Source organism: Tursiops truncatus, chromosome X, assembly GCF_011762595.2.
Source record: "Tursiops truncatus isolate mTurTru1 chromosome X, mTurTru1.mat.Y, whole genome shotgun sequence".
NCBI lineage: Eukaryota > Metazoa > Chordata > Mammalia > Artiodactyla > Delphinidae > Tursiops > Tursiops truncatus.
This window is the reverse complement of record NC_047055.1, coordinates 79,624,486-79,651,261: the sequence shown is the minus strand read 5'-3', so window position 1 is coordinate 79,651,261 and position 26,776 is coordinate 79,624,486. Positions and strand designations below refer to the sequence as shown.

The 26,776-nt window shown below is 49.3% G+C and overlaps 1 protein-coding gene across 6 annotated transcripts in view; it reads right to left on the bottom strand.

Moving 5' to 3' along the window:
- Positions 1-26,776, bottom strand: part of NHSL2 (NHS like 2) — a 275,443-nt gene that overhangs the window by 77,617 nt on the left and 171,050 nt on the right. Inside the window, exons 1-2 of one of the 6 annotated variants that reach the window (XM_073799064.1) lie at positions 13,420-13,516; positions 798-5,415 (exon numbers count right to left, since the gene is read on the bottom strand). The exons of 4 other annotated variants lie outside the window; for them this stretch is intronic. In XM_073799064.1, coding sequence (XP_073655165.1) covers positions 798-840 — 43 coding nt within the window. In that variant the 5' untranslated portion in view covers positions 841-5,415; positions 13,420-13,516. Of the gene's footprint in view, positions 1-797; positions 5,416-13,419; positions 13,526-26,776 lie in introns of those variants that run through there. One more of the 6 variants, XM_033848951.2, reaches the window with a different exon arrangement.

Genomic DNA, 26,776 nt, shown 5'->3' with positions numbered 1-26,776 from the left:
TCTCAGTGCCATCACTCTGCTTTTCAAACTCCTTTAGCTCATAAACTCCTTTTGAGCCTACCACAGAGGACCAGCCCTTGTTCCTGCCAGCTACCTCTGCGGCCGTAACTAGAGCTTCCAGTACATTGTCAAGGGCAGGCAACATCTTCTTCACACAAACAAAAGAGGGGTCCCCTGGTGTGGCTCAGGACCCTGAACTTGATTCCACCCTACTGCCAGGAGGTCTGGCTTGAACTACGCTTAGAAAGCACTTGGCCCCTTGGCAGTAACCTGTGTTGACAGATGACCAGTGATAGGCACCTCTTTCCTGCCCCCTCCCATCCGCATCCTTTGGTAGTGCAAAAAACCCAGCATTTTAGCAGGACTCCAGGAGGTGGGTAAAGCCCCGAGATTGACTGAAAAGGCATTTTCCACAATGCAAGGGTCAAGGCTTCAGAGAGCATGTTAAGTCGATTTATAGAAAATGAGAGATAGTATTTCTGACACATACACTTATAATTCTTCAGTCACTTTTCTTATCCCTCTAGAATCCCAGATTATCAGGGTTGGGATGTGATCACATCCACCCTCTCCTCCTCCAGAGCCACCCAAATTTGAATTCCTTTTATAGCCCCTCTGCCAAGCGGTTACCTGCCCCTCCTCGCATGCCTCTAGCACTAAAGGAACCCATCTTCCCCCCGAGAGGCCCAGGCTGCCTCAGGACAGCTCTGAGTGCACGACCCTCCCCCTCAGCGAGCCCCGATTCCTCCCCACGCCCCCTCTGCTGAGCATGCGACCCTGCTCCTCCTCCGACTCACCTCCCCGGCTCCAGAAGAGGGTGATAGCCTCGGCTCTCTCCATCCTAGCGGTATGGACGACCAAGACTCCACATCCAGCAACTCCTCATGCAAGGGAGAAGCGTGTGGTGAGCCCACACTGAGGGCAGGGAGCCGAGGGGCTCCACACTGTTCTGAACCCCGTCCCCAGGCTCCTCAGCAGACACCCAGGGACTCTTCCTGAACCCCGTTTCCCAGCACCCTGGCTGGGTCAGTTTGGCCCTATCGGTCACATGCTCTGTTGCCCGTAAAGTTGTTCCCAGGCTGCCCAGCCCAGGGAAAGCGAAGCAGGATTCAAAGAGTTTCCTCTCTCTCCTTTTCCACTCCCCGCTGCCCCCACTTGCCTGCCCACAGCCACAGTGGTCCAGTCCGTCCCGTCACAGCGAGACCTGTCTGTGAGTTGGTCTTGTCTTTCTCTAGGAAAGGTTCTCGGCCAAAAGCCCGAATCAGAGCCACACAGAGGGCTGACCTCCCGCTCGGCTGCTGTCCTACAGTGAGGGGAAATGAGCAGGAACTGGCTGTCTGAGTCAGCGCCCCTGGTCTATTGTCACCGTGCGGGCCCCTTCCTTCCCAGAGGAGAAACGTGCAGAGAGATAGGCCTTGTTTTTTGCAAGCCTCTCTTGCACACACACACTTTCTCTCTTGGCCTGGAACAAGGCTGTGCACTATGGCCGAACCCAATTCAATTCAGTTTCCCCAACTCCTAGCGAGTGCCTACTCTGGCAGAGGATCACGCCTCCAGCACATAAGGGTCATGTCCCAGCATCCTCGCCACAGACAGAGGAGCTAATGATTATGAGCCCCAGTAACTGGGGAGGAAACTGAGGCTCCAAGAGGGAAAGGGGCTTTCACAAGGTCCAACAGCCAGAGAATAGTGAGACTCAGAGTCCAACTTTGCTCTCCATAGCATCAAGTGGAGAACCCTGCTGCCCTTCTTCACTGCTTCTCCCACCTCCACCCTGCCAGCATTCTAGAATCAGCGTTGCAAATTCTAGCAAAGCCTATTTCCCAGGACACAAAGTAGGAGAGAATGGCTGGCTTTAAAACATATCTTGTTCACATTTGTTTCTGTGTGCTTAGAAAGACAAGGTCCTGGGAAATGAGCCATGCGTGCCAGAAGCTCATTGCAGAGGGACTCCATGACCATACCTGGCAAAAAGAGCACAGGCGGACGGACGGCGCCCTGTCCCAGTAACCGGCTTTTAACTGGAAGAGAGGCATCATGGGTTCTTGCTCACAGAGTGAAGACCTAGCCGGAGCTTTGTTCTCTTTCCCATTTTTGCCAGAGGTGCAAAGAGACAGGGAAGCAGCTTGAGGGAGGGAGTTGGGGGCCTCCACTGGAGGAGCCACCTTGTTGCCTCAAGTACAAGGACGCTGAGCCCCTCTTGTGCTGACAAAACTCTCAACTCCTCGAAGGCAGGGCTGTGGGTCTCTGGAGGCCCCACCCTCAGAACATATTTGTGTGGCTTGGGACAAAAACCCATCTAAAAAGACTGACATGAAATGTCCAGGCAAGGACGATGGGTTATGCCCCCAAGGTTGGGAGAAGGTTAGCTTCTAGGAGCAAGGACCTATTGACATCATCAACTGCATTCAAGAATTTAAGTAGGCTGAGGACTAAGCAGTGAACATGCACTGTTGCAACACCAAAAGGGTAGCTTGGCAAGGCCAGCTCCCAGAGGCCAGACGAAAACAGGTTAGGGAGGGAAAAGGCAGGGAAGGGGAGACCCCTCAGGGAGTCTGGCTGTGGTTAGAGAGGAAAGAGAGCCATAGTTAGAGGGAGAGGCAGAGCTACGGCTGGGAGTTAGATGTTTGTCAAGATGGGAGAGATGCTGTGTGTGTGTGTGTGTGTGTGTGTGTGTGTGTGTGTGTGTGTTTTATATATAGATATATATGTTCGTTTATTATTTTTGTGTCAAGATTGCTGGGTTTTTAAAATAAATTTATTTATTTTTATTTTATTTATTTTTGGCTGCATTCGGTCCTCATTGCTGCGTGCGGGCTTTCTCTAGTTGCGGCGAGGGGAGCTACCCTTCGTTGCGTTGCATGGGCTTCTCATTGCGGTGGCTTCTCTTATTGTGGAGCATGGGCTCCAGGCACGCGGGCTTCAGTAGTTGTGGCACGTGGGCTCAGTAGTTGTGGCTCACGGGCTCTAGAGAGCAGGCTAAGTAGTTGTGGCGCATGGGCTTAGCTGCTCCGTGGCATGTGGGATCTTCCCAGACCAGGGCTCGAACCCATGTCCCCTGCATTGACAGGCGTATTCTTTTTTTTTTTTTTTTTTTTTTTGTGGTACACGGGCCTCTCACTGTTGTGGCCTCTCCCGTTGTGGACGCGCAGGCTCAGCGGCCATGGCTCACAGACCCAGCCGCTCCGCGGCATGTGGGATCTTCCCGGACTGGGGCACGAACCCGTGTCCCCTGCATCAGCAGGCGGACTCTCAACCACCGCGCCGCCAGGGAAGCCCATGCTGTGTGTTTTTAAGTCGAGGAGCTTCCATCAAAATTGCCTCTCATCCTACCCTCCACACCCCCTGAAGGCTGGACTTCATCTCAGACCAATTAAACCAGAATTTCTCAGGGGTGGTGCCCAGGAGTTGATAGTGTTTTAAATCTCCCCAGGCTGAGAATCATCACACTAGTTCTTGGTAGAGACCGAAGTCCAGTCTTAGCCCAGTTAGTAGGTAGAGGGGAAAGTGGCCTGACTCTCTTAGCTCGCCTATGTTGGCAGCTTAGCAGAGTAGTTAAGAAGACAGACTTGGGAGCCCTACTGCCTGGACTTGAATCCCAGTCTCACTTGTGTGCCCTTGGACAAGTTACTTACCCTCTCTGAGCCTCAGTTTCTAATCTATAGATTAGTTATATAATCTACAGTTTCTAAACTATACATCCCCTTAAAAGATAATAAAAGTACCTATACCATCAGGTTGTCGTGTGGATCAAATGAGTTAATGTCTGCAAAGTGCTCAGGATGCTGCCTAGTTTGATAGAAACTATGCTGGGGCTGGCCCGTGTCTTCTACTGTCTCTCCTGGAAGTCCACCTAAGGCTCAGGAGAGCCTCCCTTCAAAAATGTTGGTGGTCCTGCCCTCGGCTTCTTCTCCCATCAGCTATCATCCCTAGCCTGCCTTGCACAGGCTGGATTCTGTCATCCCCCTCGGCAGCTGCTTCTCACCTGGGCTCCTCTAGGCTGGAGCTGGCTGCTGTTGCTGTGATAGGAACCACCACCACGCATGAGCAGAGCCACATTGTTTGGAGTGGGAAGACTCCACAGCTAGAGTCTCGGCCGATATCTGCCTTTTGTTTCTCAACTCATGTTTCTGAGTTCCTCTGGCTGGAATCAGAGCAAACTATTGTCCCTGGGTGGAGAAATGATCGGTGTGTGTCAGTTTCCACAACACAGACTTCATTTTGGGGGCGTTGGAGGCCTGATGATGGTGGGGGAAGGGGCTGTCTTCATCCTCAGAACAAGCAGTGTGACCTTGGGCTCTCTGGATCAGGACTCTGGCTTGGGCGGCCACTGAAAGAGATCTCAAACTTTCCCCTTTTGCCCTTTACCTTGTGTAGACATCTCCTGTCCCCCAAGCCAGGCCCTGAAGCATCCAAAGAAGCTGGTGACAGAACCAAAGTTTGGGGTAGATGTCCAGGAGGACAGTCATGGTACAGAGGCAGGGGTAGTCAAGAGTCTGGAAAAGGAGATGGGGTAAGCATCTGTGTTCCGCAACAAAAGTAAGGGCAGAAGTGAGAGGAGCTAAGCCACGAAAGTCAGAAACCCCAGAAGCCAGGCCCCCAAGCCAAGTCCCCAAAGCAAGAGCAAGGTTTCAGGCTGCTGGGTGGGTAAGAATATTTCAAAGGAGCAGTATGCTAGACATGGTATGTGCCTTTTACCTCCTGTGTGGCACAGGAGAGGGGCACATCTTCTCCAAGGCAAGCCTAAAGGGGCTAACCAGCAAACCGTGCCCCCCTGCCCCACCCCCAACCTCCAGGTCTACAAATTCCACAAAAGGAATTCACAGAGGTGGCTCTGTGCCACCTTCTCCAATGCCAGAAACGAGAGGCAGAGAACACACTCCACTCAGATGGCGGGGAGCAATTGGGAGCCTCATCCCGCTTCTGGGACCCCACAGCCCTCCATGTGTGCTCTTGGAGAATTTGACAGGAGACTGTTAAATAGAAAATCTGCTGCTGGGAGAGATGAAGGTTTCATCAAAGACCATTTACTCGACAGGGATGCAGATGGCACTTAGGAGGCCATGTCAGCCCAGATTGTTTGGAAGCACTACCCAGGGCTGATGCAGAGCTGACCTGTCAGCATGCAGGACCCCCTTCCAGGGACATCTTTCCTTGTCATCTCAAGCATCGTTTTTGCCTCTTCTCCATGCCAGAGCCTTGTCTGTTTTCTCCCAGTTTGGTCACATGGCCAATGTGGCACAGCGTGTCTCCACCAGAGTGATGAGGAAATCCGAGGCCACAAGGACATCTCTTGGGCACTGGTAACAGCGGTGGGTGGGGGGAGCGGGGGTGGAGAGCAGCTGGACTGTGACCCACATCAATCTCATCTCTGTAGCTAGGTAACTGTGGGCACAGCACCGCACTTGTGTGGGTCTATAAAATGAAAGGTTTGTGGGAGATAAGTGGTTTCCAAAAGCATATCTCACCTTTTAAAATACCTGGGTCCCACCATGACAGACAAAATGTCTACTTTTGCCATGGAAGACTTTTTAACATTGACATGCAAAAATCATAATATATACACACTGTGCTCCCCCAGGACTCCCTCCACACCCCTCTTGGCACCTGTTGAGAAGCTCAGAATCAGGTGATCCCTAGAGTCCCCTCCTACTCTGACAGTTTTAGGCAGTAATGATGGCAGCACACCCATGCTCCTTGCTTACCATGTGCCAGGGGCTTTGCACGCAAGCACCTGGTTTCATCCTCACAACCACTCTATGAGGTAGACACTATGAATCCTACCAGACCAAGGAGGCAACGGAGACTCCGAGAGCTTAGGTCACTTGCCTAAAGGCCTACAGCTAGTACATGGCCAAGTCTGGCTGAGAATCCAAGCAGCTGTGGAACTCTTCGCCATGTTCTGTATCAGTGATTCTAATCTCTCCACGAATTTTAAGCATTTTAGAGGAGAAGAATCTACAACATTGCCCCAGTTATTCCCCAACCATAGGTAAAACCAGAAAGCTTCACTTGCTTAATCAAATTTCAATGGCATCCTGCAATCAGAGAAGATACCTGAAACTACCCAGCAGCACAGGCCCAGCCTGGCTTTGTTGTCAAGTGAGGTGGGACAGTGGCAAACAGTACCTATTACTGTTGTTTCCAAGTCTTTGTATCTCTACCATGATGAGGCTTTACACTGTGTGGCATTTTTACACCTCACACAAAAAGCCCTTTAAAACATCCTGTGCCATTTTCTCCTCACCACAGCCCTGTAAAGTGGTGGTGGTGATTATCATTATCCTCTCGTGACAGATGAAGAAACTGAGGCTACAGGAGTAAAATAACTTCCTCCAAAGACCCTAAGCAAGGGTCAGAGCTTGGATTCGAACCTGAGGTTTCCCACACTAAATCCACACATTTCCACATTCCCTGTGGCTGCTTCTCTCCATAAAAAGAGACACCAACTTTTGCATTTATGTCTTTCAAGTATATTTGCTGGCTCAGGGATGTGATATGATTTGGTCTCTCAGTTTGACAGAATGATTTGTCAGGGTAACTGTTCTATATGTAAATGGTTTCTATTTTTCTTTGCACAAACATTATAACAACATTAATGGAAGTCTAAGGGAAAAGAAAAATTCACCAATAAGCCTGCCACCCACAATAAATCTAGTTTTGCTTTTTCCACAAATTCCCTTCCAGCCCTCGCTCATGTGTAGACATGCTTTTTTGCAGGGTTTGTAAAGCTCAGCCTGGATAAAATTTGGTATCGTGCCTTTTGTATGTTATACTTTACTAAGAGCATTGTCTGTGTTGCTAAACTATCTTCATAATTAGCTCTTTAGTGACTCCACCTCACTTCAGTGAGGTTGGCTGCATCAGGTTCACTTAGCCATTCCCCTACTATTTGACAGTAGGGTGGTCACTGTACTTTTTTTATACCCGCTTTTTGCTTCCTTCTAGTTCTGGCCCAAGGAATGTGGGAGTATCACGATTGGCCTCAAGCCCTGGGCCCATGCCTCTACCTTCAACATGTCTCTCAGCTGTGGGAGGTGAGGAGCACCAGGAAATATTTTGTTTGGTGGCCTAGGGTTTCAGCTTCCTCCATACCTTCCAATGGGCTCATTAAGTTGGCTTAGGAATTATGCCTTTGGGAAGAAGGTCCCCAGGGGGATAGACACCACTTGATTCCCTTATAAGTCTCTGCCACTTCAGCATCCATCATACTGAAATCGAGGATTGTGAGAGTTCCATAAGCTTGTGACTATGAAAGGGCCAGGTCAACTATGAAAATGCCCGGCAAACGCAATGAGGTGATTTCATTGTGTTTAGGTACAGAGGAGAGAATGGTGGACTCATTTTCAGCTTGAAGCACAGATCACCTTGCTTACAGTGCCGGCGTGGCTGCTTGGTGAGGTGGAGAGGGGTTGGAAAGAAGCATGATACCAGTTGTCTCTGCTTCGGAAGCCCCTCTCAACACCTGGTTTGGGCTTAAATTCAAGAATCCCCCACTTTCTCGCTATCTCAGGAATCCTCAGCTCTAGCTTCTGGACCCAACATGGAGCCTCAAATCAGTTCAATTATTCCAACAACACAAACGTGTCATCAGACACACATAGTGTGGGACTTCTACAAGGCTGGGAATTGCAGTCCTTGTTGCTGTAGAGATCTGCTAGCCCTAACAGCACAGAACCATAGAACCCTCCTTTCACCATACCTGGTCCCCAGGGTTACTAACTCCTGTCACAGATGCAAAGATGCTGAAAAGCACATGGCATGGCACAATGGGCACAAGCTTGATAGTCAGACAGAATTGGCCTCAAATCCTGGCTCTGCAACTTCCTTGTAATCAGACCATGAGGGAGCTCACCCCCTGCGTCTCAGTTTTCTCCTCTGTAAAATGGCATCAACAGTCCCTGCCTGACCAGCACAGACAAGACTACCCATGAGCAGAGGTTACCCCCAGCAGGTACAGGTCAGGGGCATTCTGGGAGAGAAGGGGAGAAGGGGGCAGATGGGAAGCGAGGGGTACATGGAGAAGGAGGGGAGTGGGGGTGGTGGGGGGGAGGGAGCAGTGAAAATTGGTGTGGATCGTTTACCAGGAGAGATTCATCAAGTCCAAGACTGTGACTTGGTCATCGCACCTCCAGGCAAACCATTTTTGAAAACTGTTTCACAGAACAAATAGGAGCTATACTAATGGGAAGTTGAATGCAATATGTGCTAATTATTAAAATAAATAAAACGTTTCTCTATTGTTTTCCAAAAAACAATTCCCCCACCCCCCAAAAAAACCCACTCCCTGCCTGGAGGTTGTTCTGAGGGTTAAGTAAAGTTGTGGATGAAATGTGCTGGCATTTATATACAGGATGGATAAACAACAAGGTCCTACTGTAGAGCACAGAGAACTATATTCAGTATCCTATGATAAACCATAATGGAAAATAATATTAAAAAAGAATGCATATATATGTATAACTGAATCACTTTGCTGTACAGCAGTAATTAACACAACATTGTAAATCAACCATACTTCAATTTTAAAAAGTGCTGGCAGGGCTTCCCTGGTGGCGCAGTGGTTGAGAGTCCGCCTGCCGATGCAGGGGACACGGGTTCGTGCCCCGGTCCGGGAAGATCCTGCAAGCCGCGGAGCGGCTGGGCCCGTGAGCCATGGCCGCTGAGCCTGCGCGTCCGGAGCCTGTGCTCCGCAACGGGAGAGGCCACAACAGTGAGAGGCCTGCGTACCGCAAAAAGAAAAAAAAAAAAAAAGTGCTGGCATACAGTAGGTGTGTGATATTGGTTCCCTGTCTCTTCTCTGTGGGATACTGGTTCACATAGATGGTTCATATGTGCACAGGTATGCACATGCTGTGTAGTTAGGGTGGCACTACCATGTATCTTCCCTCACCCCATACAGATTCACAGGGCAACAGGGCTACACTTACTCAAGAGGTGAAAGGGGGTGTGAAAGTTGATGAGAAATCAATTCCAACTCACGAGCCTGGTAGACAAGTCTTTCCAGGGTCAAAGCAACCTATGCTCCATGGTCATGTTGGGCTTCCACACACTGTGACTACCCTGCCCCCACCCCCCACCTCCACCTGCTTTGTAGCTGCACTGGCTGCTCCCCACGGTCCCCCACACATGCCAAGCTCACTTCTGCTTTCATTCTCAGGGCAAGACCCATGGTGTTCCCCCATCTGCAATCATAATCACTTGTTTCATTTGAAAAGCAATCCCAACTTTCTAAAATCTTCCTAGCATCTCACACCACATCTTCCCAAGCCCCCTTGGCAGGGGTGGGGTGGGGTGTGTGTGTGCTAAGGATCACCTTTAAGGATTTATAGCTTTTATAGCTGAAGGATGGAGGTAACAGAGGTGAATGACTTGCCTAAGATCACCCTGCTGGTTCACAGGCAAGAGAGATGAGAACCCAAGCCTTCCAAGGCCCGGTCAACAGCTTTTCTCCACCCTCCGGTAAACAAATTTTAGCCCTTGCCTTAGAAAAGCTCACATTTTACTAGGGCAGATAAGCACGTAATAACAACCATAAAAATGACAATGCCTGAAGGAAACCAATCTGAAAAGGCTACATACTGCATGATTCCAACTATATGACATTCTGGAAAAGTAAAAGCTATGTTAATATTATAGTGATCAGTGGTTGCTAGAATGATTGGCGGTGGTGGTGGTGGAGGGGAGATGGAGGTGGAGCACGGAGCACTTTTAGGGCAGTGAAAATACTCTGTATGATACCATAACGATGGATACATGTCATTATACATTTGTCCAAACCCATAGAATGTACAACACCAAGAGTGAACCGTAACGTAAACTATGGACTTTGGGTGATTATGATGTGTCAGTGTAGGTTCATCAATTATAACAAATGTACCACTCTGGTGGGGGATGCTGATCATGCAGGAGACTATGCATGTGCGGGGGTAGGGGGGATATGGGAAATCTCTATACCTTCTCTTTAATTTTTCTGTGAACCTAAAACTGCTCTTAAAAATAAAAGGCTTTATTTTTTAAGAGACAGAGGAAAAGCACACTGAAAAAAAAAAGACAATGCCAGCAACGATAAAATTATGTACAAGTTCCCAAATTAGTACAGAGGAGGGAAAGATGAACTCTGTTAATTAATTTTGTATGGAGGAAGGAGGTCGGTCAGGTAAGGCTTTAAAGAAGAGGTGACACCCAATCAGGGTTTTGAAGGATGACTAGGAAATTGCCAAGAGAAGATAGGTGGTTAGAGGCAGGGGTCCAGACAGAGGAAAGTGCACTTGTGAAAGCATGGACGTGTTGAATGGGCATGTTGTATTTGGGAAACCACAAGTTATTCAAGATGGCTGGATCATCAAGTTCAACAGGAAGTGACGGGAGGTAAGGCCAGAGAAGTAGGTGGGGTCCAATCATGGAAGGTCTCTAAGTTGTGCTAAGGAACATATAATTTACCCTAGAAACTGGTGCTTCCCAAACCTTAGGCAATCCTGTTTTACATTCTCAAATTTTTCAATGCACCTATACTACTATTTACTTAGCCATTTTATTAAAAAAGGTTCACTTTAAAAACACTTAATCTTGCCCTAATAAAAAATATATGAGAAACCACAGGTTGGATTTGCTAGTTATATTTTTTCCTAATACACATGAAAATATATCCAGAACTCTGAAAGGTGAAAAAAAGTTTTGTCTATACCACCTGCAAATGATTCTCTGGGCCACCTGGGACATGCAGGGTACATGTTGGGTGCAATCCTGATCTCCCTTCTGCAAATTAGCAAGGCTTGGCTTCATAGCAGGGGAGTGCAGGGGAAGCTCATTCTGGGGGCTGTGCTATGCACGGCCAGGAGAAGGGCAAATATGGAGGCAGGGAGCCTAGTTCTGGAACGGGCCAGAGATAACAAAGGCCTGGACTCAGACATTGACACTGGGATAAGAGGAGGGGCTGCCAGGTCTCAGAGGAAGACTCAACAATAAAGATTTGTTGAATGAACGGATGGATGGGTGGGTGGATGAGTGAAAAGTGTAAGTGTGAGGTGAGGGAGAAAGAGAAGATGACTCCCAGGTTTCTAGTTTGGGTTCCTGGAGAGATGGTGGTGTCACCAAGAGAAAATGGAAAAGAGAAAGGGGGGCTTCTCTGCAGGGGCATGTGCTCAGCTGAGTGTGAGGTCCTCGTGTGATATTCAGGTGGAGATGGAGCAGTTGACTATGTTAGTTTGAGCTGGAGGTAGAGATTTGGAGGCCAGGCCTCTGGAGGTGGTCTCTGGGTGTGGCCTTGACCGCCAGGGGAGAGGGTGCAGAGTAGGAGGAGACACAGGCTGAGACAGCGCTCTGAGGAAAGGAATTTGCAGTAAGGGTGGGCAATGGAAGTGGTACTTTCTTTCTCCACAAAGCCTTTCCTCATGACCTCAGGACAAACCGCCACCCATGGCCAGGGCCTTGCTTCCTTCCTTAGGCCACTAGCCAACTTTCTCCTGTGTTTCCCTCCTCTCCTTGACCAGTCTGTGGGCAGCCTGGGGCTAGGAGGCTAACCAGGCTTTCTCTAGTTAGCCCAGTGGGCATGAATGTTCAACCAAGGCTTCTGGGACTGCCTAGGGATGCTGAGGGTGAAGGTACAGTGCTGGGGGAAGGCAAGAGCCAGAAGGCGAAGCGGGGCGGGAGGTAGAGTGAGGGGTGGGGGGAGAAGTGGTCATGAGACCACCTCCTCAGGCAGCCAGAAGCTACTCCCATAGCTACTGCCTCCAGGATGATCCTGGATTGGAGCTGCCACTGAAGATGCAGAGCAATTTTTAAGAGATGAAATGGCAGCCAGTAACTGTCCCAAGCTGTAGCACAAGCAGTTATGTGGGAAGTTACCCTCAAGCTCCTGTACTGGCCTGTACAAGGCATCTCCATTTAATACCAGCAGGTCCTGAGCCTCCAGTTCTGTGGCAGAGAAGAAGGAGGTGGCGGTTGGGCCATTCACTTAGCCGTGTCCTTAGAAGAGTGTGTCCCCAGAAGATTCCAAAGAAACTTCAATGCCCAGAACCTTTGCCGTTGGCTCATTCCACCACAGGGTCCCCAGTTCAGCCCATCCAGGAGGCCAAACCAGGACCTGCTCTGACAGGCGGGCCCCCGTGGCAGTCACCCTGCCTGGCCGCACATCCCAAGTCACTTGTTTTGTAGCTTCCCTCCTCACTACACCCTGCAAGACTCCCGTTTTAGGGCTGCCCCTAGGACTGGCTGGCCCTGGACAACTCCCCTCAACCAGACGGCCAGCTGAGTCCCCAGGAAAAGGCAGAGGCAACCCTCTGGGCCTGAGCATGGCAGATTTCCAGCAAGACACCTATCTATTTGTTGCTTTCTTATGGTAAACTTGAATTAAATTTAGTGAAAACTTTTTCTTCCTTCCCGCTGGCCTGAATGGTAGTTGAGGCCCTCCCCAACAGGTACAGATGAAAACCACTGGCTTCTCTGTGAGGAGGGATACTGAGAAGGGAGAGGAGGGGGCACCGTCAAGACAGAGGGAGGAGGGCAGGGAAGGTACCCCTGACCCTAGTGCATGCGGCCTGATCTGAAGCAGCAGTGGAAGGTGCTTCCCAGTGACCAAGGGAAAAGCAGGAGGGAAAAGAGTTGGTGGGGGGTGAAAGGGACAAGAGAAGTTGCGTCCACATTGCTCTTGCAATGCCTGGGATGGCGGGCTAGGAAAAGTTGTCTCCAGATCCTGTGTCCCTGATTTCCACACTGTTAGCATCCAGGAAGGGGTTGTTGGGGGGAAGCTATGCCAGCACCCTTGAGTCTTTGTTTGGAGAGGGCCCAGGGGCGAAGCAGGTCACGCCCAGGGTAGGAAGGCAACAAGCTCAAAGCTGGCATGGGCTCCTCTCGCCCTTGTGGTGAGGAGAGCTCCCTGCCGGGGCTGGGGCAGAAGGTGGGGGCAGGGCATTACACAGCAAGAAACAGATTCATCTGGATCATTCCGTGCATGCAGCATAGGAGGTAGAGCCAGGAGAGGTGTAGGTGTACAGTGCGGGGGTGGGGGCCGCTGGGGGAGATGAAGGTTTGAATAACAAAGGAGGCTCATAAAGGATAAGCCATGCATGGTTCCAGGTCTCTGCCTACTGATGCAGACAGAAAGCACAGTCCTAGCAATAAACTTCAGTCCACAGCACGTTGCTCACTTCCCTGACGCTCCAGCTACCCTCCAGAGGCTACACGGGGTTGCTGACGAAGAGGCCGGCCCCTACCAGCTCGGGGAGCTCTGACTTATGCAATTCAGGCTGGCGCGGGAGCAAGGGAGCTGGGAGTTCACCGGCATCTCCCTCGGGCTCTCTCGCCGCCCCCTGCCAGCCCCTGAAAGTCACGCCAAGGGTCAGGGGCCCCCGCGCGGCTGCAGCTGGGGAGGCCCTGGTTGGAGGGGCCCCGGAAAAAGGAGGGAAGGGAAGAGAGTACCTGTTGCTGAATGCATCCTGCTTTGGCTCTTACTCCTCGGTTGCTTGTGGTGAGAGTTGCCCATCATTCTGTTCTGGACTGGCAGCCGCCCCGTGGCTGCCGCCGCCGCCTCCTCCTCCTCCTCCTTTTCCTCCTCCTCCTCCTCCTCCCCCTCCTCCCCCCTCCTCCTCCTCCTCTGCCTGTGCTCCTCCCCAGGTGCTTACATCACCTCAGCTTTGCTTCTCACACACATGGCTCATCAAAATCCCACTTGTGCCCCTGGCACACAATTGTCCAGATCTGACGCTCTCACTTGGACTAGAGCCTGCTAGGAGCTTCTCTCAGCCTCTCTCTATCTCTCTCCCTCTCTCCCTCCCTCTCTCCCTCCCTTCCTCTCTCTCTCTCCCCCTCCCTCCCCCCTCCCCCTTGCTTGGTGCTCCACTCAGGTTGAGCAGCCCAGGTTCCAGGAGAACCCTAGTGAGCCTCGAGTTTGGCCCCCGCCACATCTGTCTCTGCAGACGGGGCCAGCACGGGAGCCCTCGGGGACCCGTCTCGCCAGCCCTCACCGTCCCTGGCTGCCTCTGTTCCTAGTGCTGTCATTTCTGCTGCCGCTAGCTTGCGGCTCTGTCTGCAGAAGCTTGCAGGAGCGAGGGGCCAATAACAGAGCCTAATCTGGGAGTGTGACAGGGACCAGTGAAGGAATGTGCTACCCAGGAATTCTAAGTGACACAGTTCCCTGCTCCACTGGGGGACGGATCCAGTTCTGTAAGTGACAGCTGCCAATGGACTCTGGGCTCCAGTCTTGACTGAGGAAATCTGGGCAGAGCACGAGGCTGCCAGGCTGCAGACTGGGAACGAACACAGCCAGATGCCTCTCGCATGCCCAGTGTGGCCACTAGGTGTACCTGCCTCCTTGTCAGACACACCTGAAGTCTCACTCCACTCTCCCCTCCTTCGCCTGCCTTGTCTTCCCAGGGGAGGGTAGCGCTGGCAGCCCAGAGATTCACAGACAGGAGCCGGGACCCTTGGCAGCCAATGAGAAGGCTCCTTCCATGAGTCCCACTGTAAATCCTCTTCCTCTCTTTCTCTTCTCTCTCCCTCCCTCTCTCTCTCTCTCTCTCTCTCTCTCTGTCACACACACACACACACACACACACACACACACACACACACGAGGCTGTTCACTGCAAGCGTTGCAGCCCTGTGGGATAAATGACATGGGGCAGGTTGTGCTGGCTTAGCAGCTCATTCCAGCCACAATAGCCTGGCAGCGAGGAAGGGCCATGACTCCTGGAATCAGCTCTGCCAGAGCCAGACAGCCTTGAGTGACTTCACTTACTTAGCAGAGTTGTCGTACTGCCCAACGCTGATGTCATCAGACTCATGCTCACAGAGACAGGGAGCCTGTCTGTCACAATCACGGCCACGGAGCACTGTGGATGCAGGTCCAACTACAGCCTCAGCCTGGCAGACTTGGGGCTCTGTGCCACCCAGAAAGCAGAGCTTTCTGACTTTGGGGCAAGAGGTCTAAAGTGGGATCCATCTGTCCGTCCATCCGTCCATCCATCCACCCACTCACTCTCCCATTCAGTCATTTAGTCATTTTTTCAACAGTTTCCAGGGATCTGCTCTGGCCAGGCAGGCCTTGTGCTAAGTGTTGGGGACACAGCGGTGTAAGTCACCATGTAGGAGGGGTGACTGACATATCCACAGACCATGACAGTACAGTGTGATCACTGCTATACTAGGGAAAGGATCACATGCTGGGGGAACACCAAAGAGAAACTTCTTTGGTCTGGAAAGGTTGGAGATACCTTCCCAGAGGAGGTAACTCTTGCAGTGGGTCGAGAAGGATGAAGAAGAATTGGCCAGACCCAGAAAGGGAAAGGGTAGATTGTTAAATATTTGGAATAGTACCTGTGCTAGGAACATCTCCTGCCAGGCCCCCAGATGTCAAGGGCCTGTTCAGGTTTCTTCAATAATTCCACACACATCCCTTCAGCTCCACCTCTGTGCCAGAACAAGGCTACAGAGGGAGGCAGACACTGCTGGGGAGATAGATAATTATACTGAGAAGTCACAGGATGGTGTGATCCTTGCTTGGGCTTTGCAGCTCACTGTTGAATGTGTCAGGAGGCCTCCAAGGGGACCTACTGGAGGTCAGAAAAGAGGTCTTGGGAAATAGTGGTCCCAGAGCAAGTGTGAAGGACCAAGGGTGAAGCATCTTGAGAAAACAGATTTATGAGAAAAACCTTAAAGATTTATGAACATAGGAAAAACCTTGAAGGTGAGGTTTGGGGGCAGTTTGGTCCCTGCCCTCTTGTCCACTTGTGGTGTGTCCTAGATATGAGTCTTGGTAGGTCCAAGGTTGTAAACATGGACTGATAAAAGCTTAGAGAGGCTGGAAGAGACAGAACCCTGATGTCTTGAGATAGTCCTAAAATGCACAGGAACACCCTGAGAGTCAAAGCAGAATCGAACTCAACTGGGCTGTGCACTTGGGCCACCAGATGATATTCCCAGGGGCCAGGTGAGGAAGATTGAACAGGAACAGGCATGTTTTGGAAGTGTTTGGGGACTAAGGGGATGGAGAGGGGCTGCTGAGGAATGAGTGAATGATAAACTGAGCACACTTGTGTACTCACTACCCAGGTCAACAAACTGAGCCTGACCAGGACTACAAAAGCCCTCCTACGATCAGTTTTTAAACCATTATTGCAGATCTCCTCACAATAGCCCTGTCAGGTAGATATCAGTTCAATCCACTTTACAGATACCTAAACAGAGGCTAAGTGAGGGGAGGGAGCTTGATTGAGGTCTCCACTGGGCTCTTCCTCTGGGCCTATACACCTGCTCAAGTTGCCCCCAGAGGAGAAAAGCCAACAGAACAACAGACACAGAACCCCTCCTTTCTCCTTGTGTCCCTTGACCTTATCATTCCTCTCCCTCCTTTTCTTGTCTGAGCTTCTCATAAGGGGAGTCTACAGCCCGTGTCCCACGTCCTCACCTCCTCCCCTCTGCAGCCCTGGCCCCTCCTCATCCCTCACCCAGTAACCAATGTCCCCATGGCCACATCCAGGATGCTTCAGCATCTTTTGTCATTGGGTCTCCCTGCTCTGTTTGCCACTGGGAGTCACGTGCTCCTTCTTGACTAAATGAACCCAACTAGTACACGGGGCAGCCAGTATTTGAACCCCTGTCTGGCTATCTCCAAATTCAGCACCTTCTCCACCATACCCCTCTTTATCATCTAACAGGGATGGGAAATGCCTTTAGACATGTTTACCACTTTCCTCTTCTTCCCCTATCCATTTACTGAATCCTGTAAGCTATTCCTTGGAACTGTCTCATATCCAAGCACTTCTCAGTGTCACCTCCAGTTCTCTCACCCTGGTCCCAGCCACCATTATCCCTCTCCCCCAGAAAACTGCAGTGAGCATCCTCTTCACTGGGTTCCCTGCTTCCATCGCTGCATCTCATAGTCTATTCTGCACACAACAGCCAGAATGAGCTTTTACAAACGTAAACCAGATCATATCAGTCCACTGCTTGGAGCCTTCCAGTGATCTGTTGTCTAAAGTGTCAAGTCCATGCTCTCTAGCCAACACTCAGAACCCGCCCAGCTGACCTCTTCAACTTCTCTCTCTCTCTCTCGTTCCCTGAAACAAACCCCTCTGCCCATGCAACCTGTGGGCTACTCGTTATATTCTTTACCTTGTCCTTGTGATTTATCACTCCATGGTGCAGCAACCCGGGAAAGGTTTTGTAGTCAGAGAAATCTGGATTCATATCCCCACTCTGCCATTTCTGCCTGTGTGATCTTGCAAAGTTACTTAACCTCCCTGCCCTCGACTTTCCGTATCTGTATAATGGAGGATGAAAACATCTAACTTGCAGGCTATTGAGAGATATGTTAGCTAACGGGCATCAGGCACGTAGTAGGTGCTTGCTAAAAAGTGCTTCTCATCCCCTTCTCACTGCCTCTCCTTATTGTTCCCAAATCCTACAGCCCCTCAAGCTTCAGCTCAATCCCCACCATCCCATGAAAGCCCTCTCCCCACCCACCCTCAGTCTGCAGGGCTCACTCCCTCCTCAGTACCTTCAGCCCCGGCTGTATGAGCCACTCACTTGTCCCTAAACATAGATGTCCTGAAATTGTTAGAAATCTTGCATGTGCTCATGAACCTTCTCTGCCCAGGCAGCTTGTGAGTTCCTTGAGGGATGGGTTGGAATTTGCATCTTCGAGTATGCCCTGCACAGGGCCTGGCACAGAGGATGTCTCAGTGTTTGCCAGTCAATCAGCAAAGACCAAGCTACCCTGACCAGGCAGACCTTCCTTCCTCCTCTTCCTCCACATCTTCTTTGCTCCCTGACAATCCCTCCAAAGGCTCCACATGCTTGGTCCTCGTGTCCCTACCAACCCAAGAGTCTTCTGAAAATGTTCTCATCTCTTTTTACTTATCAGGGTGGACCTCCAGGCTGTGTGTGGTGCTAGTGGCAGCTGTTCTGCTGGGTCCACTGATATGAGATCACTGCTCATAGAACGGTGCCAGGAAGATCAGCTACCCATTGCGCCGAGTAGTGTGCTGGGGATGGGATGCAGTGGCTTTAGGAAGGGGTTAGACCCGTTATGATGTTTTCATGTGGAGTTTTAGAGGGGAAAGGGCTTCAGCACACACATAAGCCACGCCAGGCCAGGAGCAGCCGTGGCTATGGAGGAAAGGCCAGGTCCTCACCCGACTTGGAGTCTTAGAGACACCAGGAGAGGTGACAGAGAAGTCTGAGGCTTGAAATAAGCAAGTCTGGGGTCCATTTCCCCAAAGTGAAAGCGTTTAAGGCTCATTGTTGCCACCTCATCAGTCACATCCAGCTGTACTCGGGGCTGGGGGAAGAGTGGACGGGGCAGTAGTATCTCCAGACTGTCCCCGGGAGCCCAGGAGCTGGAACTAGAGCCAGCACGTGGCTTGAGTCATGCTCTCACTCACTCCTCACAACCACCCTGTGACCTGTGTGCATTATTAGGCCCGGTTCTGCAGATGAGGAAGTAGAGCTTGGGGAGGGAGGTGGAGCTGCTAAGTGACATGGTCAGAACTAAAAGCCAAGTTAGACCAACTCCAAACCTGGTCCTTCCCTCCTCTGGCCTGGCTGCCATTACCCTCACAAACACTATCCGGCTGTGGGCAAACCTCCAGGTGCAAGTTCCGCAAGGAGAAGTGGATTCTAATACCCGGCTCCAACTCTGGCTCTGGCAGGCCGTAGCCGACGAGAAGCTGGCCCCAGGCAGTTCACTCAGTGCCCCATCCCGGGGATACTTTCCCACTGCACATCAGTCACAGCCCCTCAAGCCTGAAGCACTAACTTCTCTTCCAGCCCCAAATAAGAGCTGCCTGTTTTCTACTTCTTCTGCCAGGAATGCTTTTCCTTCCACTTCCAACTCTGCTTGTGAAAAGTCATATTCATCTCTCAAGACCCAGCCTCCTCCTCCATGAAGCTTACTTTCAGCCTTGCAGACAGAAGCAAACTCACCTCCACGTGGCCATATCCTCTTTATTTGTTATTAAAATTTTTTCCCCAAACTCATCAAGTTGTATACATTAACTATGTACAGTTTTTGTATGTCAATCATACCTCAATACAGTGGTTAAGAAAACATATCCTGGGCTTCCCTGGTGGCGCAGTGGTTGAGAGTCCGCCTGCCGAAGCAGGGGACATGGGTTCGTGCCCCGGTCCGGGAAGATCCCACATGCCGCGGAGTGGCTGGGCCCGGGAGCCATGGCCGCTGAGCCTGCGCGTCCGGAGCCTGTGCTCCGCAGCGGGAGAGGCCACAGCAGTGAGAGGCCCGCGTACCGCAAAAAATAAAATTAAAAAAAAAAACATATCCTCTTCACAAATGTCAGGCCCATAGCACATGCCTCCTCGTCCTGCTTCAAGCCTTTCCTGATCTTCCCAAATGTAAACTGCCTCTTCCTTGTGTTTACGACGTTACAATACAATGTTCCCCAAAGTGTGGTATACATTTTGCTGTGGCAAATGCTAGTGAGAGAATGGTACGAGAGAGGGAATTTTCAGTATATGTGAAGGATCTTTTTAAAGTTTAATAGTCATGTATTCATTCTAATGCATATTAAATTCTAATAATATTCAGAGGAAAACTCTAGTGCAGAAAATGTGTAATTTCCTGAGCACTCAAGGCTGAATTAAGTGAGTTGGTTTAAAGAAAAATAATTCAGTATCTTTAAAGTATATTGAATTACTTACACCTTCCTCCCAGGGCTGTTGTGAGAAGATCTGCAGTGATGGCCAAAAACTGCTTTGAGGAGGGCTTCTTTAGTCCTGGTCAGGCTCAACTTCTTGACCTGGGTAGTGGGTACATTGGTGTATTCACTTTGTCATCATTCATCAATGTGAGCACTTTTTGACGTGTGCATTTTTTGGTGTGTATGTTAATTACCCGTAAAATTTATTTTTGGAAAAGCAGCTGACAAATTTTAAAAACAGTCCCTTGCTCAAGAGGAGCTGAATACTTTGTGTTTGGGGCCCAAGTGACTAGAGAGGTGGTGCCGTTAACATCCAAGGAAGGGAGGGCGCGGCTGTATAGAAAGTGGGTTTAGGGAAAGCAGGAGGCTGTGGATTTGTGATTTGGGGCATGTTTTCTTCTTTGTCCCCTGTCCCAGTGAGAAAGCCAGAGCACCTTCTGAGAGCTGGTGCTGATGAGTCGCAGGCCAAGGGGGTGGAACCAGCCTGGATCATAAACGAGCATACATCCCAGAGGCTGAGCAAAGAGGCCGGCACAGGGGACAGAGTGTTGGCTGGATGCTTCATAACCTTGGGTGGGTTCTGGGCCTCTCTGCACCCCATTTAGTTCCCACTTGGGCAGTGAAATAAATGGACCTAACTGTTCCCTGAGGGTCCTGTCAGCTCAGACATTCAGAAAGGTGTTGCTGCACTGAAATTTTCAACAACAAATGTGTTGCACTGAAATTTGTCAACGAAGGCGTTCTTGAATCATCTGAGCACTCATTCTGTTCTAGGCAACGTTCTGGTCATAGGGGATGCAAGATTGAGAGGCCCCAGCTGCTGCCCTCAGGGGGCTCCCAGGCCTCGGTTTTTCCAATATACTTGCTCCTGGGGATAGACCAGCACCAAGTTCCAGAGTAGGAGGGTCTCTAGAGACTTGCAAGGGAAACCCTAGCTGGGGTTGGAAATGCATGAGGCCGGGAAGGGCAGAGAAATGTGTGAAGTATGCTGCGGGAAGCAATAGGGGGTGGTGGAGAGCTGGAGTGTACATGCTGCCCATCCCTGACTCTGGGCCCTAAGCACTCAACCTCCAAACTGCAAAACCTCTGTGCTAGCCCAGCCCAACCTATCTGTGGTCCACAGGCTGCCAACAGCTTGCCAGTGTGCTTCCCACCAGCTGTGGACTCCCAGTCCTCTTGAGCCCATACCCCAGCATCTGTATATTGACGTATAAATGATATTCATGTAATACTGTGCTAATCGATCTTATAAATTGTAAAACATAGACAAATATGGAAATTCAGATGTGACTAAAATGAATGTTAATAGGAATGTTAATATTCTCTTCCTGCACCCCGATGGATTATGCACCCACTTTGGTAGCCACAGGTCTAGTGAACCACCATCTGCCTTACAGCCAGGTGATGGAAGAAGGCAAAAGGAGGGGATAAGCATGTGTTGTGCTCTACTATCTTTCAGGCTTTGTTCTCAGTGCTCTGCATGCCTTAGTTATTCATTCATTCAATAGATTTCATTGAGCCTATTATACCTAGGCCCTGTGCTGGGCACTGGGGGACAGAGAGATGGACAGGACACACACAAGGAGTTTACAATCCGGTCAGAGGAGACAGACAATAATCAAAGACACACACACACACACACACACACACACACACACACACACACACACACAAAATAATCAAAGACACAAATAACCAAGGTAGGACTAGCTTGTGAAAAGTGCTATGAAGAAATCAACATGGCAATATGACAGTGAGTGATGGGGGTGGGGTGGGGAGCTAGTTTGGATAAGTCATCAGGGAAGGTCTCTCTGAGCTAAGAAATGAGGATGTCCAGGAGCCAGCAGAGGAAACAGAAAGTGCCAAGTCCATGAGGTGAAAAGGATCTTAATGTTTTTGAGAAATGGAAAGGAGGCCAGCACATCTAGGGTGGAGGAGGTGGTGGGGAGAGTTGTGGATTTTATTTTAAGTACAATGGGAAACCGTTAGAGTTTTAAACAAGGGTGTGATAAGATCTGATTTAAAAATTTAAAAGGCCACCATGTCTGCTATGTGGACTATGGACTGAAAGGGGGTTCGAGTAGAAATGGGAAGCGAGGAGGCTACCATACTTGTCCAGGCAAGAGACGATGGACCAGGATCAGGGCAATGGAAACAGCGAGAAGCAGGCAAGCATAAGATATATTTAAACCTTGTGACAACCTTACAATAATGCCCTTGAAAGGCCAGTATTATCATCCCCACTCCCCTTATGAGGGAACTGAGGCCAAGAGAAGTTAACTTGTCCAAGATCACACAGCTTGTAAGTGACAAAAGCAGGATTCACCCAGGTCTGCCTGGCTACATTTCCATCCTACTCAGAATTCTAATTATGTTTCCTGCTCCAGGGACTCATTCACCAAGACAATACAGGGTCTTCCTGATTCAATCCTGAAAATTACTGGGCATCCTGAACAAAGAAAAGGGGATTGAAGACTATTTGACCCAGCACTCAGCCAAGGTTATATAAGTGATTAAAACAGTCCATTTGTCCCATTTTCTTAAACATGCTGAGTTCACCAGAGCTCAAAGTAAGGGAAAACCCATTCTTTCTTTTGGAGGGGGAGTGGACAGGAGGAGGGTGGTGATGGTGTATTTGGAAAGAGAAAAATAAAAAGCTGCCAATTTGTGCCTTCAAGGAAAGCCCAGGGGCGCAGGCCAAGCCAGGGGAAGTGACTTGCCAAATCCCTCACGGCCCCCAAAGTTATCCGTGTGAAAAAGAAGGCGGAATTGTTCCTGCCAAAGACATGAAGTCCTTTACAGAGCACTTTGTTAGCAAAGCCTAGCATCCCCGTCACTATGCAAAGCACGCTGGAATGTTGCCATGGCAACAGGCAGCTGGGTGCCTGAATCAGCTCAAGGGCTGCCTCAACAGAGAGGCCTAAGCCCCGTGGGGGTATCTCCCAGAGGCAGGGGGTGGAGAGGTGCGAGCCGGTTTTGTGTATGTTGATGAAGATCCCTGAGCTCACTTCCAGGTTACCAGGGTCCAAAGCCTGTGTCTTGGGGAAATACTTCTGGTTGGCAGATTTGCCTAACTTCCCTAAAACACAGCACCCCAGGTTGTCATGACCTGACCCTTTTCCCTGGCTCTCTCCTGGCGGTGGGGTGGAGAGAAGAACAGAGAGCCACAGTGACAGGGGAATAGAATGGGTGGTGCCATTCTCCAAGTTAGGTGGCTCTGGAAGAGGGGCAGGTGCAGGGAAGGGGGAGAGAGCTCAGCTTGGCCACTGGGCATGTGCAGTGCCTCTGGGCGCAGCTGTCCGGGAGGCGGTGGAGATGTGCAGTCTGGAGCTCGGAGGAGGTCAGGGGTATATGGAGCAGTCACTACCTCTCAGGGGTATATGAAGCCAAAGATAGATGAGCCGGTCCAGTTTGAGTGGGGAGAATGGGAAGAGAAGGGAGCACTGACGTTTACGTTTTGTGTCCTTTTTGTGTCTCTCCCTGGCTCTGCACTAGTCCAACTTTTCGGGAAACCCCTGCAATGCAGACCAGTGCCCTCCTGCAACTGGGCGGACAAAGATGACATGGGCTCGTGTGCATAGGGCCTTAGCAATCCAGGCAGGCAGCTGGCACCCCTGACATGAGGATCTTCTGGAAGAGGGACTTGATAATCCCAACAGGTCGTGAAGAATTAAGGGGCAGGAAGAGAAAGCCTTTAAGTATTGAGAAGCTGTCAAGCCCGTGGTGGCAGAAACAAATTTTCCAAAATTCTGATTTTCACTTGAAAGTTCAAATTTTATCTTTGGCAACAGGCACTGTCAGCTGTTTTCCTTGAAGTGACAGGCTCACTCCATTCATTTTTGAGAAAATGTCTGCCAAGTACCCAAGTCTGAATAACCATAGTTTGTCTGTCAGTCGTCCTTTCAAGTAAAAATGATGTTCCATGAAAAAAGAGGCCTGTTGAGCTCACACCTCAAACAATCGCACAAGTGCTTTTCCTTGAGACGAACATCATCCTTCGGCATCAGCACAAGTGCTCTATGTGTTCTTCCTGTTCCGTCACACAGAATATTAAAAAGATTTGAACTCAAGGGTCAAGATTTAATCAAATTAACAATTTTTACTGCTTTATCAAAAAAAAAAAAACTGAGAGTGTGTGGTGGTGAAGTATTCAATGACCGCTAGTACAGTTTGGTGCCACTGCCTTGATTCATACTAAGGTGCCAGCAGTTTTGCCTTTGGTGCAAACGTCAGCCTCGTGAAAAAGGCAAATAATGTCTTAGTACAATATTATCTTGAAAATAGCTCTGATCTTGCACACCTCCTGAAAGGGCCCTGGTAACTCCTAGGGGTCTGTGGACCACACTTTAAGAACTGCTGGTTTAGAGAAATTCTTGCCCAGGTCCATGGGGGCAACTTAAGAAAGGTTTATTGCAGTACTATTTGTGGTCATAACAGGTTGGCAGGACCAAGACGTCCAATCTTAGAGGAACGGAGAAGTAAAATGTGACAGATGTATGCTGTGTCAGAAGTAATAAACTAGATGTGCACATAGCAGCATAGGGAGACTTCAAAAACTGAGTGTTGAGGGAAAAAAGAATATGATCTATGGATCAACACCACTTATGTAAATTAAAAGCACATATATACATAAAACACTATGTATTTTTCAAAGACATCCATACAGGTACACCTCATTTTATTGCACTTCTCTTTATTGTGCTTCGCAGATGGCGTGGTTTTTTTTTACAAACTGAAGGTTTGTGGCAACCCTGCATTGTCAGATAATGGTTAGCATTTTTAAGTCATAAAGTATTTTAAAATTAAGGTATGTACATCTTTTTTTTAGACACAATGCTATTGCACACTTGATAGACTAAATATAGTGTAAATAGCTTTTGTGTGCACTGGGAAACTGAAAAAAAAATTTGTGTGACTTGCTTCATAGCGATATTAGCTTGAAGTGGTCTGGAACTGCACTGGATTGCAGTGGTCTGGAACTGGACCCACAACATCTACGAGGTATGCGTGTATTTCCAAGAACACATACCAACCGACTAGAGAGGGGATGGGCGTGGGGATTAGAGGTGAAAGGGAAAAATAAAATAAAACTGCACAAAAATTTAAAGGACCTTGCATGGATAGATAATAGTATGCAGAGCAATATATTTAACTGTGCCCTTGAGTGCAAATAAGGACAGAACGAATGGGAGGCAGAAAACAGTCTACTCTTTCAAGAGCTCTGATGGTGAAAAGCAGGGGGGATTGCTGGAGAGAGGTCCCGAGAAAGAAGTGGATTGGACATCTGCATTTTGCCTTCTATCAATCTACCCAACATGCACTAGCTTGGGTTACCACTGGCCTCCTGGTTTCTAAAGTTCACAGAATAAGGCCAGAATAAGATAGGGGAGGGCATGGAAGGAGCTTCCACTTTCTGGCTCCTATTTTCTCTGGGAAGTAGGAGATGAGATCATTTCTAGGAGATGGTATGTAGTTGGGGCTTGAAGAGCCAGGGAAGGGACTTTCCTGGTGGTCCAGTGGTTAAGAATCCGCCTTCCAATGCAGGGGACGCGGGTTCGATCCCCGGTCAGAGAACTAAGATCCCACATGCCGCAGGGGCAGCGCCACAACTAGAGACCCCATGTGCTGCAATGAAAGATCCCACATGCTGCAATGAAAGATCCCGCATGCTGAAACGAGGATCCCCATGTGCCGCAACTAAGACCCGATGCAGCCAAATAAAAAATAAAATTAAATAAATAAAACAAAACAAAATAAAATAAAAAGAGCCATGGAAGATGTGAAGCAGCTGCCATAGAGACTAGAGAGAAATAAAAGTATGTCTAGGCAGCATCGAAGGCCCAGCTGGAGACTGAGGAACCTCTGAGATAGATGGGAGGAAAACTGCCTTGATTTTTCATTCATTTATTTAGTCAGTCAATTAGTTAACAAAGAGTTATTAAACGTCTGTTATGTGCCAAGAAGATTGCAAAGTACTTGGGATACCATAAGGAGTAAAATAGGCATAGTCCCTATCCTCATGGACCTGCCAGCCTAGGGGTGTATGTGTGTGTGTGTGAGGTGGGGAGAGGTGGGTGTTAAGTGAGCACATAAATACAAATATAATTAAACCATGATAACTACAAGGAAGGAAGAAGGTACAGGATGTTGAGAGTGTATACTGGTGAGGCTGGATGCAGTTCGGGAGACCTGCTGATAAATAGAGATCTCAATCCTCATTTTCAACAGCTTCACAGTACCTCACTGTAGGGCCATGCCATAACTGACTTAGCCAGTCCCCTATTTAGGGCATTTAGAATTTTTTCCTTTTCTCTCTACATCATAGTCAACACTTTGTTTTTGTTTTTTTTTTTTTTTGCGGTATGCGGGCCTCTCACTGCTGTGGCCTCTCCCGTTGCGGAGCACAGGCTCCGGACATGCAGGTCCAGCGGCCATGGCTCACGGGCCCAGCCGCTCCGCGGCACGTGGGATCCTCCCGGATCGGGGCACGAACCCGTGTCCCCTGCACTGGCAGGCAGACTCTCAACCACTGCGCCACCAGGGAAGCCCCATAACCAACATTTTGATGTACATCTTTGTATAAGAATCGTTGGGCACTTGTTTATTACCTTAGCATGCATTTCTAAAAGTAGAATTGCCAGGCCAAAGGGTATACACGTGTTAAGGCTTTTGAAAGATACTGCCTAAATGCCCTGCAGGAAGGCTGTACCGATTTACCTGGGAAAAAGTCTGTTTCAAAAAATAAAAGATTAACAGTAGTCAGATCTAAGTGGTAAAAATTCTGTAAAGATTGTTTTATTTTCTACATTTATATTTCTCCTCATTTCTCCAGCTTCTAACCACTCTTGTGTGTATGTGTGTTACTCATTTTAGGACGTTTTTTGAATCGTTAATGCATATGCACTGCATAAATATTAAGAGAGTACAAAAGTGAATTCAGAGAAAAGTGAGTCTCCTTGAGTCCTAGCCCAGTTTCTTGGACATCCTGCCAGAGATGTTCTGTGCATATACAAGAAATTAGATGGTAGCATCATATTACACACATTTTTGGCACCTTACACTTTTCATTTAACACAAAGAGCCACCTCATTTTTTAAGGTTGCATAGTATTCCATGGTTAT